A 15,047-nucleotide genomic window follows, 5' to 3' on the forward strand; every position below is an offset into this window, starting at 1 on the left:
CAAGAATACTGGAGTGGGTTGCCATTTCCTTCTCCAATGCAGGAAAGTGAAAAGGGAAAGTGAGGTCGCTCAGTTGTGTCCGACTCTTAGCCACCCCATGGACTGCAGCCCACCAGGCTCCTCTGTCCACAGGATTTTCCAGGCAAGAGTACTGGAGTGGGGTGCCATTGCCTTCTCCACTAAATGTTGCTAGATTATGCCAAACTATAGTATGTAAGAGGAAGGCTTCAAATCACAAAATTTGTTTCTGAATCTGCCCTTCCTCATGACCACAACCTTTCCATGCCAACCTCTTGCTTTCTCCTTTTATCCTTCTATTTGCATTAATTGCATTTTAGGTTGTGTTGCTTACTTTATATCAACTTCTTTAGCATCAGATGACCTACTTTATTTTCTTGTCTCCTAATTCACCTTCCTATCTTAGCCTCTCCTCCTGCCCCTCACAACAATGATAAATTCCCTTCTTCATTTAATAAATATTTGTTGAAGTCCTACTATGTGCAAGCAGTTGGACTAAGTAGATGATCTGGCTTCATGGAGCCAGGAGGCTTTACTTTGACCAAGGGGAGAGGTCAGAGTGCAAACCATTATCAACCTGTCTTTGGCAGTGGAAGCTGGTCAAAATAGAAAAAGAATCCTTAGCACCTTCCATAAATGGGTTTCCATGGCTCTGGATGCTGAGGAATAAAGTTCCAGGCTCCTAGAGGCTGGCTCTCTGAAGACAAATGACCAAGAAAAGGCTGCAACTCCATAGAACATACTTTCCCATCACTTTCCCTTTTGACTCTGCCAATTATTCCCCCAAGGAAAACAGCACTGAAGATGAGGACCACTTTCCCAAGAGAGCAGTGGCTTGCTGCAGTCTTTGGCTGGTGGCCTCCCTCTGTCAGAATTGAGTAGGCCTGAGGATGGAGGCGGGGCTCATCTGCCCTGATGTAGGATCTCAGATATAATTGCTCCTCTTCCAAGGAGTCAAGATTCTAGTGCTGAGAATGAATACAACTAGACAAGCAGGATTTTTTTCAATAGGAGTTTTTGTTAAACAGGACATTTCTGCCTAGGCATGACACATATTACACTTAAATTTCACCTTTTCGAAATTTAAAAGTCACTCCTTTTGTTTGCAATTTTAAAAGTATTAAAAGGTGAAAATAATTGGGTCATGGGGTGAAATTGTAATTGGAAAGAAAAAAGCAACTGTAGGGCAATTATGGGTTTTGAAGGGCTTCCTTGGTGGCTCAGACGGTAAAAGAATCTGCCTAAAATTCGGGAGACTTGGGTTCCATCCCTGGGTTGGGAAGACCCCCTGAGGGAGGGCATAGCAACCCACTCTAGTATTCTTGCCTGGAGAATCCTCATAGTCAGAGGGGCCTGGTGGGCTACGGTTCATGGGGTCAAAAAGAGTCGGACATGACTGAGCGAACAAGCACAGCACAGCAGCACAGATTTCGAGAAGGGAAATGACATATGAAAAATGCTATGAAGAAAGTATTTATATTTGGTTTACTAATAAGCTTGGAGCATTTTGGTTAATTAGGCTCATGGGTTCAGAAGGTGATCACCTATATTCCTTTATTTTATAGGAAACGAGTCTGCAAAGCAGGCTTCCGAGGTGGCTGGGTGATAAAGAATCTGCTTGCCAGTGCAGGAGCCACAGGAGATGCAGGTTCCATTCCTGAGTCAGGAAAGTCCCCTGGAGGCAGAAATGGCAACCCACTACAGTATTTTTGCCTGGAGAATCCCCATGGACAGAGGAGCCTGGTAGGCTACCTCCATGGGGTCACAAAGAGTCAGACACAACTTAGTGACTAAATCAACACCACCACAGCCTTTAGGAGGGAGGTACAAAGGAAAGTTATAATTAGAATAACTTCTGCATGCAGAGAGACCTTTTACCTAAAGCCTTCTGAGTATTTGGAGAACCTACTAAACCCAGCAACTCTCACAGCAGAACTTGATTTTGAGCCAAAGAAATGTCTTGCAGGAACTCTATAAAATTTTTTTTTAAACTAGAGAGAAATTATATAGAGTTAGATATATATCTTAAATCATGTTAGGTAGAGAATTTCTGTCATGTTCCTTATCTGTAATACCTTATTTTATTACCTCCCTAATTCTCCTTATAGCTACCTGGCTTTTAATATGCATCTAATAAAAATTCATCAGTCTGTCCAAGAACTCTGCTATTAGGCCATGTGAGAAAGTTATGAGAAAATCCACAAATTGTATTTCGCTCAAAGTAAACAATGCCAGAAGAAGAACTGCATTATATATCCAGAGAATAAATACTTCTGTGGAAATTTTCAGAATTCAGAGGAAGCAAAAATTGAGGGAATCCTGGTGCTAAAACAAGGAGCCACCAGTTTTCCTTATGGTACTGAATACATAAAGCCAACAGGCTGAAAGTAAAAGAAACACAGAGATGGCATCCTGAAATAGATACATTTGTTTCTTGTAATAGAGGACTTTTCTGTTTATCACTTTTAGTGGCTTTAAGAAAGAAAAATTCCATTCAGTTCAGTTCAGTTCAGTCGCTCAGTCGTGTGTCTCTTTGCAACCCCAATGGACTGCAGCACTCCAGGCTTCCCTGTCCATCACCAACTCCCGGAGCTTACTCAAACTCAGGTCCATTGAGTCAGTGATGCCATCCAACCATCTCATCCTCTGTCGTCCCCTTCTCCTCCTGCTTTCAATCTTTCCCAGCATCAGGGTCTTTTCTAATGAGTCAGTTCTTCGCATCAGGTGGCCAAAGTACTAGAGTTTCAGCTTCAGCATCAGTCCTTCCAATGAATATTCAGGACTGATTTTCTTTAGGATGGACTGGTTGGATCTCCTTGCAGTCCAAGGGACACTCAAGAGTCTTCTCCAACACCACAGTTCAAAAGCATCAATTCTTTTGTGCTCAGCTTTCTTTATGGTCCAACTCTCACATCCATACATGACTACTGGAAAAACCATATCTTTGACTAGACAGACCCTTGTTGACAAAGTAATGTCTGTGATTTTTAATATACTGTCTAGGTTGGTCATAGCTTTTCTTCCAAGGAACAACAGTCTTTTAATTTCATGGCTGCAGTCACCATCTACAGTAATTTTGGAGCCCCCCCCCCAAATCAAGTCCATCATTGTTTCCATTGTTTCCCCATCTATATGCCATAAAGTGATGGGACTGGATGCCATGATCTTAGTTTTCTGAATGTGGAGTCCTAAGCCAACTTTTTCACTCTCCTCTTTTACTTTCATCAAGAGGCTCTTTAGTTCCTCTTCACTTTCTGCCATAAGGGTGGTGTCATCTGCATATCTGAGGTTATTGATATTTCTCCTGGCAATCTTGATTCCAGCTTGTGCTTCATCCAACCCGGCATTTCACATGATGTATTCTGCATATAAGTTAAATAAGCAGGGTGACAATATACAGCCTTGATGTACTCCTTTCCCTGTTTGGAACCAGTCTGTTGTTCCATGTCCAGTTCTAACTGTTGCTTCTTGACCTGTATACAGATTTCTCAGGAATCAGGTCAGGTGGTCTGGTATTCCCATCTCTAAGAATTTTCCACAGTTTGTTGTGGTCCACACAATCAAAGGCTTTGGCGTAGTCAATAAAGCAGATGTTTTTCGGGAACTCTCTTGCTTTTTGGATGATCCAACAGATGTTGGCAATTAGCCTATATTAAAAATAAGAAGTAATTGAGGTGTATCTGATAGATTACTTACAGGCAAGGGCTTTGTTAGGAAGTGCAATTTCAGAATCTGGGCCAGAAAAATCTCATTTTGTTTGCCTCTGGAAACCCTTAGTCTTCATAAGAATTGCCAGGATCTAAACCCTTTGTGGGTGTTTCCCTGATGGCTCAGTGGTAAAGAATCCATCTGCAATGCAGGAGCTGTAGGAGAACTGGGTGTTCGATCCTTGGATTGGAAAGATTTCCTGGAGAAGGGCATGGCAACGGACTTCAGTATTCTCGCCTGGAGAATACTATGGACAGAGGAGCCAGGCTGGCTACAGTCCATAGAGTCACAAAGAGTCAGACACCACTGAAGCCACAGCACGCACTCAAACCCCTTGTGACCACAGCTCAATTGAGATTACTGAATTTAATTGTTCATATCCCTAGATCCAGAGTATTTGAAGGGCTCCTCTAAATATTCCAGAATATAAATATCAGAGCTAGGTAACCAAGTTACCAAAACTGCATTCAGGGGTAGGAAATTGATAAAAATACCTTAAAAACGTTCACATGAAGTGTAGCAAACAAGTACAGAAATAACCAAAATGACACAATGTGCTTACTCATTATTTATATCAACAGCTTCCTCCCGAAAGTATCTTTCAAGACAGCTCTGTTTTATTGAATGAAGTCACAGCAGGTATGACAATGTTTTTTAAACACATGGAGGATAACTAAAAAACAGCAGGTATGCCAATCCTAATCTCCCAGATCATCCTTCTCCCCTTCTCCACGCCTCCCACCTATCTGTTCTCTACTCTGCTTCCCTATGCCCGCCCTGGAAATGGGTTCATCTGTACCATTTTTCTAAACTCCACATATACTGGTTAATATACTCTGTTTTTCTCTCCCTGACTTACTTAACTCTGAGTGACAAGACTTAAAGACCATCCACATAGCTAGTGGGAAGCTGCTTACAGTACAGGTAGTTCAGCTCTGTGCTCTGATGACCTAGATGGGTGGGATGGGAAGGGGTGGCTGGGAGGGAAGCTCAAAAGGGATATATGTTTAAGTATAGCTGATTCACTTTGTCGCGCAGCAGAAACTAACACAACACTGTAAAGCAGTTGTACCCCCCGCTTCAAAAAAAAAGTATTAGCCTTCTCCCCTCAAACAGTATTAGCCTTCTCCCATCAAAATATCAGAAACTGTCACGTAATAAAAAAAAAATTCTTTGACTTAATTTGCTAGTTTTATGACTTGAACCAAATTTTTATGTGCCATTTTTGTCGCAACACCTGAAGACACAATTGTAAATTATTCACGGTATATCTGAAGATCAGGATACCGTTAGGGAATGTGACTTTCTTAGCGGGGCGCTAGGCTGACGGAGACCCACCCCCGCGAAGCAGAGGCGGAGGACCCAGTCAGCGGAGGGGCGTCGGGACACCCTGGCAACCGAGGGCTAGGCCCAGCCCCGCCGACCCGGCTGTCGCCTGCGGTGTTGGGTTCTCACGCAGTCAGGTGTCTCCGGAGGCAGGCGCAAGTTATTTATGACCGCGGGGTTGGGCGGGGAATGCGGAGTCGAGGAGCAGCCGGTTGTGCCCCGTCCTCCCCAGGCTTCTCCACAGCCAGAGACGCCCCCCTCGACCCTCCTCAGCCAAAAGCGCTCCAACAGGTGACTCCAGTGAGAGGCAGCAATCGTAGGGGTCGCTCTCGGACAGCGGCGAAGCTCGTCGCACCGACTTCTCGCGAGGTTTCGGGGCCCCCTCCGCCCCCTCACCCGCCCCCTCCTGGCTGAGGCGCCGGCAGCTCCCGCTATGGCTGCGCTGCGGAGGCTCCTCTGGCCGCCGCCTCGGCTGCCGCCTCCGTGCTCGCCTCATCATCCCGCCCCTGGGCCGTGGGGGCGGCCTGCGGGGACAGCCCCGGGCCCTCCGGGCCGGCCCTTCTCCTGCCGGGAGGAGGACGAGGGGGCTGTGGCGGAGGCGGCTTGGAGGCGGCGGCGGCGCTGGCGGGAGCTCAGCTTCGCGGCCGCGGCCGGCGGGGGTCTGGTCGGCCTGGTATGTTACCAGCTGTACGGGGACCCCAGAGCCGACTCCGCGCGGGCGCCGGGCCCCTGGCTCCCCTCGGAGAGCGCGGCCGCTGAGCCCGAGGACCCGCCCGGCGGCGGGGGGCTGTTTCCCATCCCGGTCGCCGCTGCCAAGGAGACGGTACGTGTGTGGGAGCGCCTGCGCGCGCCTGGGCGGGCTGGCAGGTGACTCTCTGGGTGAGGACCGCCAGGTGTTAACACCTGAGCGCCGGGAGAGACGGGGTGACGGCCGCGCGGGGCGCGCGTGAGACCGGACGTTGGGGGTTGTCGCAGTGTGACTCTGGGGCCGCTGATCGGGGACGTCCTGTGAGGGAGACCGAAACCTTCTAGGCCGGGCAGCCCCGGGTCTGTTCACCCAGCGTGGGGAAGACACATTTGGTGCATCACATGTCTTGACGCATTACATCAGGGTCTTTAGGTTGCTGCAGCCGCCACCAAAGCCCAAACCCACGACAAAATAAAACAAACAAACAAACAAACAAAAAACCGACACAGCAGAAGCCAAGGGCAAGACAGGCTGAAAGTCATGGCAGAAACAAGGGCTGCATACTCTAGAGAATATACTTCCAGGCAGAGCTGGGCCTCAGCGCATGATCAAGGAGGTTCAGTGCTGTAGGAGCGCATCAAAGGCGTGGTCTGAGATCCCAAAAGCCACTGCATTATTGTTTGGAGGTTTATGAGTCCCAAGAGGGGAATTGCCAAAACTGTGTAGCCTCCTTATCATAGGTCAGAAAGAACGAGTGAAGATGTCACCAGATTTAAAAAACAACAACGATAACAATTATTCAAGAAGTATATTTCTCTCCCTCCCTCCTCCCCCAGTAAAGCCAGATACTCTTTAAGTACAGTCAACAAGCGAGAAGATGGATAGGACAGTGGAAGTAGGAAACTGAAAGAGGATTAACTCTTGTAGAGGAACTTCAGAGGAAACTGTTCAGGTATCATCATGTAGTTGACAATATAAGGTAAAGGTGAGTATAAGGCAAGAGTGAGAAGAGGGCAAGAAGCTTTTGTCTTATTGGTGTATTAAGAGTCATGCATGACTAGGAAGTCATCTAGGAAAATTCCTGCAAGACAGAGTGTGAAGGGCTTAGATGACAGTAACTGGGGAAAGAGACAGCTGTTCTATTTTTAACTTTAATATAATTTATATACCCTTTATTCTTTGCCCAAATAGGTGATGGTGATCTGATGTAAGTTCATCAGTTCTTTTGGTGGAGATTGTTGATGTATTTAGAGCAGGGAATCTATATTAAGGACCTTGTAGTAGCAAATCACAAATACATAGTGCAAAATATATTTATACAGTGAATACTTAAAATACTAGCAAATATCCCCCTCCCCCCACCCCGCCACCCCTACCACCCGCCCCTCCTCCCTGCCACAAACACATGTTAAGCTTGTGTCCTGTTTGACCAAGTGAAAGTGAAAGGTGCTCAGTCGTGTCCGAGGCTTTGCGACCCCATGGACTATACAGTCCATGGAATTCTCCAGACCAGAATACTGGGGTGCCTAGCCTTTCCCTTCTCCAGGGGATCTTCCCAACCCAGGGATTGAACCCAGGCCTCCCACATTGCAGGCAGGTTCTTTACCAGTTGAGCCACAAGGGAAACCTTTTAATCAACCACAGTTATCTCGGAACATTGAAGATTCAAATGGTATTTTCTTCTTTCTAAAAAATCAATTTTACTTTTAAAGTTGAGAGAGTGTCATGCAGTTTTTGAAAGCCCACACTCAGAAAGCTGGGACTCTGGTTTTATCACTTCCTAGCTGTGTCATTACTGAAACTCAATGCCTGTTTCCTCATCTGTGAAATGAGGTTAATAGAGTCTGTCTCATAGAGTTGTGACAGTTAAATGAGTTAATATACTTAAAGGAGTTAAGAGTGGCACTCCTAGCATGTAGTGAGCATTCAGCAAATTTGTATTTTTATTTTATTCATTTGTTTACTTATTTATTGTCTGTATTTATTTACCTACATTATTATTGCTTGGTGTTTATAAAAATTCCTGTACATTGTTTTAAAAATCAAATAATACTGAAGTTGTGTCTTACCCTTATTCCTTTTGTATTTTATGTTTCCCCCCTCTGAAAACTTTTATATCCCTGGTGTTTGAAAATTTCAGGATAATCAGCTTTGGTATGGGCATTTTTTCGTTTATTGTGTCTTATACTTAAAGATCCTTTCAGTAAGGAAATTCACATCTGGAAGTTCTTTGTACTTTTCTTGTATTATTTCTTGGACAGTTTCTTCTCTATTTTCTTTTTCTGGAATGTGTGTCAGTCTGAAGTTACACTTCCTGACAGATCCTAATCTAATTCAAATTTTAATCTTACTTAAATTCTAGCTTTTTTTTTTTAATGAGAGGTATCTTTGACTTTATCTTCCAACCTGCCTTTTCAATGTTTTATTTCAACTATCCTAACTTTTTAATTAGAAGAACTATTTTGTGTTGTCTGCTATTCATGTGTTTCAGCATTCTGTTTTGTTTTATGGCTGATAAAGTTCTCTTTGTATCATAAGGATATTAATTATAGGGTTTTTAAAAATTGTCTACTACTCCATGCATTGTGTTGTTTCTTCCAGGTTTTTTTTTTTTCTAAGCTCTCACTTCCTTTTTGGAGGTTTTCCTTGCTTATCTGTGGTTGTTGCCTGTCTGAATTTGAGAAGCTCTTTATACCTGAGCATGACTTTTCATTTGGTGATCTGGGCTTTTCATTAGGGTGGCATCCAAATGTCAGTATTTTTAAAGTCTTTTTCTCTGGTATCATTACACTTCTGTAAAGAATAGGTGAGTTGGGAGGAGCAGTTGTCTTCTGAATTCAGGCACAGGCTCATGTTCGTGTGAGACCGTGTGTGCTGGGGGAGTGTCCAGGGATGGGCTTCCATGCTGTTATCTCATTCTGTCTTTTCAGCCCCACTGCTTGCTCTGCTTCCACAAAGTGTGTTCCCTGGGCCTCATCCTTTCCCAGGTCTGTGCTGAAAATCAGCTAACTTCTGTTTGGCTCCTCCTCCACGCTACCCAGGGAGTGCCTCTGCTTCTCTAGGTCAATTATCACTCCTCTAGGTCTTCAATTTTATAAGTCTGATGAATTCTCTTGAGTGTTTAAGTCTCCTTTCCTTTTTTGCTTTTTTAGTCCTTGTGTGTTTACACCTTTTGAGAGATTCATTTATTGTGATCTTAATGTGGTTAGAGAAGGAAGGGGCTGAAAGTCATGAGCTCAGTCTGCCGTGTGTCAGAAATAGTTTCAACTCGTGTTGCCTCTTCGTTTTTTATGCTTATATTTGATTTCCCTGAAGTGGTAGAAGTGATTCCTTTTGATGTTTCATACTATAGCTAAGAAACTTTGATTTATAAAGCCTCTTTTAAGCTTCATTTTATACTGAACATAAACCTAGCATATAAATTAACCTGCAGCTGTTATGAGAATAATATAACTGATGGGAGTGAACAGCAGTAACCTACAGACATACACTTCTGTTACCTTGAAGATGTTTGTTTTAAAGACACTGCCTCTGAACTTCCTCCAGAACACCTTCCCTGATAGATTTGTTCAAATACCCCTGCTTATCCTAAATTCCCAGATGATGACTTTTTGCAATTTTTTGTTAACTGTCTTCTCTGCTGTCTTAGTCTTTCAAGGAGCAGCATAGTGTTGGTCTTGATCACCTTTATATCTTCATTGCCTGGTATGGAGTTAGTCCTGGTTTGTTGTTGTTTAGTCGCTAAGTCGTGTCCGACTCTGCCACCCCATGAACTGTAGCCTGCCATGCTCCTCTGTCCATGGGATTCTCCAGGCAAGAATACTGGAGTGGGTTGCCATTTCTTCCTACAGGGATCTTCCTGACTCAGGGACTGAACCTGCAATCTCTTGTGTCTGCTGCATTGGCAGGCGGATTCTTTACCACTGAGCTGGCAGGGAAGCCCTCGAGTCCTAGTAGGCACACAGTAAATATTTGTTGAGCAAATAAACCCGTGCTAAATATTTGCCCAGGACATACACATTGAAAAGACACAACCCCATTCTGTGAGAATTAATAGTTTAATATTTTGTTCAACTTAAGTAGTTATTTATAGCGTTAGAATTGGGAAGACTTCAGCCAAGGTCAAAATTCCAGGCTTTGGGAGACCAGATCACGTGACATTGTATTTATTTTAATTGTGCAAGCTTGGCTTGCCAAAATTTTTCTGTAAATATGGACTTGAATGTTATTAATGTTATAGAGAAATGTTGACAAGATTTTTTTTAGAACCCTACAGTTAACCTTAAAGCACTATTTTTATCAGTGGAAAAATTTTTGTTCTAAAACTGCCTTTCTCTTGCAGGGTCAGAATTTTTAAAATCTGCTAGGTTGCTTAACGTACCTTAACCTACTATTTTATATATTATTTGTAATGCATGACCTATTTTATGATTTGTTCATCTTAAGAAGAAAAGAGAACAATATTTTTTAATTTTTTATCTCTTTTGTGTATTTCTATAATAATGGCCAGTGATCATGTATTTTTAAGTTTCTTTCGCTGTATACCTTTTCCAGCCTCTTTTTAAGGCAACGCATTTTGATACTTGAGGTAATGCTGCTTCTTTCTCAGAATATTGAAGAACTTGCCGGATGTATAAATGCAGAAGAATTTTATGAGAGGAGTCACATAGGTGGGAAACTGAAGATAGGTAGATTCTGTATAGACTAACCTAGTTGTATAGGAAGCTAAACTAAGTGATCCTGTCTTTTGTTTTCCTGGTAGAATCTGGGCTTCCCAGGTGGCTCAGATGGTAAAGAATCTGCCTGCAATGCAGGAGACCTGGGTTTGATCCCTGGCTTGGGAAGATCCCCTAGAGAAGGGCATGGCAACCCACTCCAGTACCTTGCCTGGAGACTTCCATGGACAGAGGGACCTGATGGGCTACATACAGTCCATAGGGTCAGAAAGAGTCGACTAACACCTTCACTTTTTCACTTTCAGAGTCTGGTAGATTTATTTGTCACAGGGTGGCCAGGTGAGATGCTATGGCCTCTTAGGAGAGACTGTTAGAGGGTATGGTTCTCCACATTCTTGGTTAAAAAGAAAATACACATCAAGCAGTTTATGTTGTTTCATTTTTGCTGTGCTTTGCGGCTTGTAGGATGGTAGTTCTCTGACCGAGGCCCTCAGTGGCGAGAGCATGGGATCTAACCACTGGACCACCAAGGAATTTCCCTGGTAAGCAGTTTTTAACAGTGGTATTTCTTTAGACAAGAGATGGTTGTGGCTTCACTAGGAAAATGACAGTGAGGCACTTAGAAGTTGCTGGATTGGAGAGAGATTAGGAGGTCAACAGGATTGGCAGTTGATTGGTTTTCAGGAATAAGAGAGATGGAAGTGTCTAGGATAAGATTCAAGTTTTTGTTTTGGGTGACTTGGGCGGGTAGTACAGCAGGTCACTGAGACTAGGTTCTCAGGAGAAAAAACACAAAGACAGGTTAGGGGTAGTGTACATGGATGATGAATTTCTAACTTGCACAGTGGATCAAAGGATCTTTGCACAGATGAAGGGATGTTTCCAGCTCGATACATAGGTCAGAAGCACTGGAGAGAAATCTGTACTATAGATACTGATTTGGGAGTCGTCAAGTGTTGAAAGTCATAAGAATGTATGACATTATTCAGTATACACAGAGCAAGAGAAAAGAACTTAAGGAGAGAGCCCTGGTGAGCATCAACAATTTACAATACCAACGGAGAAATGGAACTCTGCAAAAAGCTGAGACCCAGACAGATTAAAGAAAGCCAGGAAGGTCGTGGAAGCCAACAAAAGATTGCAATTCAAATATTCTAAAGTTTATTACTCAAAAGTGTTATCATGAACTAAATATTTAACTATCAAGAATATTGCACCTATATATCACCAAATAATTAAAATCTAGAACTTATCCTGAGTCATTATGGTAGTTACTTAAAAGGTTTTATAAAACTGTAGGCAAGGAGGCAAACTTCTCAAGGTTCATGCCACCTGCTGGCAAACTGGAAAAGAATAGCACTTGTGTCTTCTCCCCACACCCCTCATCTCTCAGAATTTGAAACTTGGCTGAAGCCATAGATCGAGTTGAACATTGATCTTCAACAGAATGGTGAAAACCAGGAGGATATGGAAAAGTGAAGCAGAGCGGAGTGATCTAAATGTCAAGATTTATAAGGGCAGAAGTTGCTGGGATTATAGGGGGTGCATTGTTTGATGATCGGCTGATAGAAAAATTCTAGAAACACGACTCTTCCATGTTTTGGTAATATGTTTTATTTAGGACTTAGATTCTCTTAGAATCTGTAGAGAAAGTGGCATTCTTCAATGCATATGTAATTCAGGTACCTGCAGCTGTGCTCTCTTAATTGTAGGCAAGTACAGTGACTCCCCAGGAAGTTTAATTCCTTTGGAAAAACAAGGTACTGGGGGACAAATGGGACAGTTACCTGACCTAGAAAAATGGATGGAGTCACTCCGTGTAACTTCTGATTCACTCACAGTACCACATACTAGTCAGAAGCAATTTGATCTTAATGTTTAGCTTCTGCCTGGGAAAGTTCAGATCTTCCTCCCCTTTCTTTCCCTCCTGTCCTCCCTCTACAGTGATCTCTGCCCAAGGCTGCTTGTGATTGCCCTGTTGTAGTCATTCAGTTGCTAAGTGGTGTCTGACTCTTTGCAACCTCATGAACTGCAGCACGGTGGGCTTCCCTGCCCTTCACTGTCTCCCAGAGTCTGCCCAAACTCATGTCAGTTGAATTGGTGATGCCATCCAACCATCTCATCCTCTGTCACCCTCTTCTCCTTTCGCCTTCAGTCTTTCCCAGCAACAAGGTCTTTTCCAGTGTGTTGGCTCTTCACATCAGGTGGCCCAAGTATTGGAGCTTCAGCATCAGTCCTTCCAATGAATATTCACGGTTGATTTCCTTTAGGATTGACTGGTTTGATCTTCTTGCAGTCCAAGGGACTCTCAAGAGTCTTCTCCAGCACCACAATTCAAAAGCATCAATTCTTGGCCACTCAGCCTTCTTCATGGTCCAACTCTCACATCTGTACATTGTCATGTGCCACAGCTTTAAACTCAGGGATTAAAGTGATTATGGAAATAACATAGATTGAAATAAATAAAAGCGAAGTGCCATGAGGAGCAGTTGGCTTGAGGTCAGGAGAAAGAAGTCAAGATGATAACCTTGCCTTTACTCTCCTGTGCTCTGTCTGGCTGAGTCAGCAGCCCTTAAGTTGACTTTCCAGGAAGTCTCAAAAAACAGTTTTATTTACATTAGCCAAAACTTAATCAAACAGCCTATCCAACTGCAACAAAGCCTGAGAGATATGACCTTGTTCTGTGTGCTCTTGGGCCCAGCTAAGCACGAGTTCTCTTTCTAAGGAAAAACTAGAGAATGAGCAGTAGGTATATATTGGTCTTTGTTGGTTGTGAAATATATTGTGTTGGGAGAACAGCTTTTAAGTGAAAAGAAAATGCTCCTAAATAAATTATGGGATGTTCACTTAATAAAATAAATGGTTTAGACTTCTGGTTTTATCCATACAGCATGCTTCATAATCTGTCATCAAAATATTTTAAACATCCTTTTAAATACCATTCCGTCCTTTTAAGAAACTAAAGGAAATTGCCAGGGCAGAAGTAAAGAGGAAACTAGGAGCTAGAATAGTGTGAGCTGTGGCTTCAGTGAGAGAGCAGTGAGTCATTATTCATGGAATTCTGGGGGTTTGGATTTTAAGGCCTTCATGGGGACAGGAGACAAGACCTTGGAAAGTTGGCGCTGAAATTCCATCTCCCTAAAGCCAGAGCCTACAGCAGCGGAACAAATGATGAAAGAATGATTCCCCAGACCCCACCCCTCCCTCCTGGTACAATGAGAGGCAATGACAGGGAAGCCTGAGGATGTCTGCGTGGGCTCTAAGTGGAAAAAAGGTCTCTCCCGAGAGTGTATAAAAATGGTCCCACACTATCTCACGGGGCTTCCCAGGTGGTTCAGCGGTAAAGAGCCTGCCTGCAAATGGAGGAGATGCGGGTTCAATCCCTGGGTTGGGAAGGAAATGGCAACCCACTCCAGTATTCTTGCCTGGGAAATCCCTGAACAGAGGAGCCTGGTGAGCTACAGTTCATGGGGTTGCAAAAGAGTTGGACATGACTTAGCAAATCAACAACAACACTGTCTCATGTGGGTTTAGAGTTAGCACTTCTATTACCCCGAGTGAAAAAAAAAAACAAACTGATAAAGCCGGCAGAAAAAAGTGCAAAACTTCTTTGAGGGAGATGCCTCAAACACCGGCCACCTGTAATTTCTACAGAGAAGGCCTCCAGGAGGATAAACTCAGTAAACTGAGTAATTCTATTCCTCACAGTTTAATAATAGGATCATTTGGTTGAGTCTGTCAATTAAGGATATTCAGAGTGATTAACGACATAGTGAAAAATCAGTATGAAGAATGGTACATTATAATAAAGAATCCAGTAGAACTTCTCACAATGTAAACTATGGTCTTTGAGGTTGGATAGATTAGGCAGCATATAAAACATAACTGAAGAGGCAATTAGTAATCTGGAAGATAATTTTGAGGAACTACACAGAATGTAACACACTTTTAAAGAAATGGCAGAACTTCCCTGGTGGTCCAGTGGTAAAGAATCCACCTGCCAATGCAGGAGAAATGGACTAGATCCCTGGTCTGGGAAGATCCCACATGCTGTGGGACAACTAAGCCCATGTGCCACAACTACTGAGCCTGTGTTCTACAGCTGTAAGCCACAACTACTGAAGCCCGAGTACCTTAGGGTCCATGCTCTGCAGCAGGAGAAGCCATCACAATTAGAAGCCTTTGAGGTCACAACTAGAGAGTAGCCCCCACTGTCTCAACTAGAGAAAAGCCCGTGCAGTGACCAAGACCCATCACAGCCAGAAACAAACAACAAAAAAAGACATGGCAAATACTAAGGCGTGTTTAAGAGATGTGGAAGATAGACTGAAAGGGTCTAAAATTCCTCAATTAGGGATTACAGGCTTAGAGAACAGAGAGAATGAGAGGCAGTATTTTAAGAGAGAATACCTGAACAGTTCTTAGAAGGAACACAAACATTAATCCTCAGATTCAGGAAGCATAAACAGTCCTGAGCAGGATAAATAAAAATGGTCAGATTATAGTGAAACTGAAAATCAAAAATAAAGGAAGATAGAACCAGTTTCCTAGAAAGGCATGGCTGTTGGCCTGACTGAAAACTAATTTCTGATAATGGATAGAAGTCAGGAGATACTAGACTGTATTTTCAA

At 43.4% G+C, this 15,047-nt stretch overlaps 1 protein-coding gene across 4 annotated transcripts in view; it reads left to right on the top strand.

The window, feature by feature from the left end:
• Positions 1–5,097: 5,097 nt before the first annotated feature.
• MICU3 (mitochondrial calcium uptake family member 3) overlaps positions 5,098–15,047 on the top strand; it is a 76,896-nt gene continuing 66,946 nt past the window's right edge. The window contains exon 1 of one of the 4 annotated variants that reach the window (XM_070459975.1): positions 5,098–5,343. In XM_070459975.1, coding sequence (XP_070316076.1) covers positions 5,242–5,343 — 102 coding nt within the window. In that variant the 5' untranslated portion in view covers positions 5,098–5,241. Of the gene's footprint in view, positions 5,344–5,364; positions 5,876–15,047 lie in introns of those variants that run through there. The other 3 variants (XM_070459974.1, XM_070459973.1, XM_070459976.1) reach the window with 3 other exon arrangements.

This window comes from Odocoileus virginianus, chromosome 32 (assembly GCF_023699985.2).
Source record: "Odocoileus virginianus isolate 20LAN1187 ecotype Illinois chromosome 32, Ovbor_1.2, whole genome shotgun sequence".
Taxonomy (NCBI): Eukaryota; Metazoa; Chordata; class Mammalia; order Artiodactyla; family Cervidae; genus Odocoileus; species Odocoileus virginianus.